This window comes from Crocodylus porosus, unplaced genomic scaffold (assembly GCF_001723895.1).
Source record: "Crocodylus porosus isolate Cpor-Errol unplaced genomic scaffold, CroPor_comp1, whole genome shotgun sequence".
Classification (NCBI taxonomy): Eukaryota; Metazoa; Chordata; order Crocodylia; family Crocodylidae; genus Crocodylus; species Crocodylus porosus.
In genome coordinates, this window is record NW_017728931.1 from 118,142,037 (window position 1) to 118,144,725 (window position 2,689).

The 2,689-nt window shown below is 46.3% G+C and overlaps 1 protein-coding gene across 1 annotated transcript in view; it reads right to left on the reverse strand.

Moving 5' to 3' along the window:
- Positions 1-2,689, reverse strand: part of TRMU (tRNA 5-methylaminomethyl-2-thiouridylate methyltransferase) — a 28,721-nt gene that overhangs the window by 25,690 nt on the left and 342 nt on the right. The window contains exon 2 of the mRNA XM_019543517.1: positions 765-930. Within this exon, the coding sequence (XP_019399062.1) occupies positions 765-930 (166 nt within the window). The remainder of the gene's footprint in view (positions 1-764; positions 931-2,689) is intronic.

Below are 2,689 nucleotides of genomic sequence, written 5' to 3' on the forward strand. Positions count from 1 at the left end.
GGTGCTTTCTACCCCCTTGTCCAAGTCACTGATGAAGATGTTGAACAGTGCGGGCCCAAGGACTGAGCTCTGGGGAACCCCACTGCCCACATCCCTCCAAGTCGAAAATGACCCATCCACTACCACTCTCTGGGTGTGGCCCTCCAGCCAGTTAGCGACCCATTTGACTGTGTCAATACCACAGGCCCCCAGTTTTTTAATGAGAATGGGATGAGAAACAGTGTCAAAGGCCTTCAAATGGGAGGCCTCCTTGAAAGAAGGGGCAGAATCTGTAATTCCTAAGTACATGACCAGACAAAGGTGTGATTCTTCTAGCAGAAGAGATTTTGTCAGATAAGACCTGACAGGACTTGGGTGAGGCAAGCAAAGTAGATACCTTAGGTCAAGAAGTTGGCCCATTGGCACATCTCAGTCTGTTTCTAGTAGTCAAGCAGCACAGAGCAGAGAGGGCTTAGGGCTGAAAGACACAACTGTAGTTGTGAGCATGAGAACACCCTGGGAGTGTGTCTCAAAGGTGCACTGATCAAACCCAAGAACAGGGTGGGTCACAGTGAGTGTATAAACTCTGATCTTAAAAAATGTAAAAATAAGGAAGGGAAAATAGTGCCTACCCTATTACGGTACTTCTGTACTGCCTTATCATTCTACAGACACTGGCTTTGCCTCACTGCTATCCATGAATTGTTACTATTCAAAATGATGCACTTATACAAAAATACATGGAGAACATATTCTTAAGGATTTAAAAATATATATATTCCTACCTGAATACTTCATTCCAGTATTCTTTTATATAGGAAACTTGATGGAAAGGAATATCCAGTTTCTGACAAACCCTGTAAGCATCTTCACAATCTCTGTCAGCTGAACAAACTCCTTGTTCATCCACAGTGTCCCAGCTCCTTATAAACACCCCTGTTACTTGGTAACCTATTTGATAAAGGAAGACATTTTCAGGAAATCACTAATTCCTTATGGATCAGATCCTGCAAAAGGACTGCTCAGAAATATCTAGAGCTGGCAGGCAAGAAGCTGCATCCAGAGCTGGGATTTTGGGGCAGTGATGACATGAGGCCAGGGCAAAGCTGCAATCTGCTCTCCACATGCCCCTGCCTGTGAAACTTGTGCTCGTCATAGGGGTGCGTGGGCAGATCATGGCTCTGCCCCAGCCCCGTGTTGTCACTGCCCCAAGTTCCCAGGGCCTACAGGCCCCACCTGCCCTTTTCGCTCCTGGATGCCACTCCCTGCCAGCCACCTGTCATGGCCATGCAGGTCCCACCCCGCCAGTGGGTGCCAGGCGGACAGGCCAGGGTAGGAGGGGGCTGGGTCCAGCAGTGCCAGCTGAAAGATACTACCATCAGGGCTGCTGGGAAATGGAGTCCAGCTGCTATGCCACCCCAGCCCCACTGCAGGCCCGGGGGCTGCAGGACTGGCCACATGTACCAAACCCCAGGCTCCCCCTCATGCCTGGGCCAGGTGGGACTGCATTTTGCCCACCCCTGCTTTATATCATATGGCTGTCATCAGGGTGGGACTGGGTGCCCCCAGTATCTAATAAGCACAACCAAAGTTTGAAAGCAGAGCAACACTACATTTCTTTCAGTATGATGTATACAGAGCATAGGGCCTAGACACATTTTCACAGCAGTCCCCTCAACACTGTCTGGGGAAGTGGACACACACCTGGTAGGTTCCTAGCGCAACTGCTTATCTCTGCTCCTGCCAGTTGAGTTTCAGGGCAGACCCCTCCCCAGTGTGGATTTTATTTAAATTAAATTGATTTAAATCAGACAAGGTTATTTGGGTAAATGTGATATTAAATCAACTTGTCTATTTGAGCTGCCAGGCTTCCTCTAGAACTATTTAGTTGGTCTAATAAAAGATATCATATTTACCCAAAGAACCTTGTCTGCCTATGTCCCTATGCCAACACAGCTACAGCCCTAATGATTTAAATCACTGGCCACGAAGCCTCGATTTAATCATTATTTTCTACAAAAAGTGCACTCTTGTTTCTTGATATCATTTATTCATTTAACTTCTTGAAACTCTGCACTTTGAGAGAGGTAAGGGCTTGACTGTGTGTACACAAACTTGCAGAGAGACAATAGGCTGGTGGGTAGGTAATTGGGTCTGTTATCTCTGATTTCCATATAGTGCTGTTAATAGTGCTGATGGGATGTTATCACTGGAGATACAAACCCACAATTTGAGAAATGAAACTAAGCATCAAAGAAATGCTTAATGGGATCTTCTAGACTGAGCACTGAGTCCTATTGGGTAGAGTGGTTTTCTTTAATCTTTAAAAATCTATAGAGGAGCTTCCCCACAGCCTCTTGCCAAGGCCCTGGCAGCGCTGCTCCCTGCACCTTCCTGTTTACACCAGTGTTGCCAACTCTCAGGATTTTTGCCATCATTCTTAAAGTCTACGCTTCAGGAATGTGAAAACCTTAGCTCTTTCTTTTATCTGTAAATATAAATATTATTATATAGACATAGATTATTACACAATAGTAGAAATAACTACGTTTTTTACATTCCCAAAGCGTAGCCTTTAAGAACCACACCAAAAATCCTGAGAGCTGGCAACACTGTTACATGCTCCCAGGGCCTCCTGGTGACCCTGGTCCTGGCCATAGACAAGCTCGGGACTTATTCAGGGGGCTATGGCCAGAGGGAGCACGGTCCT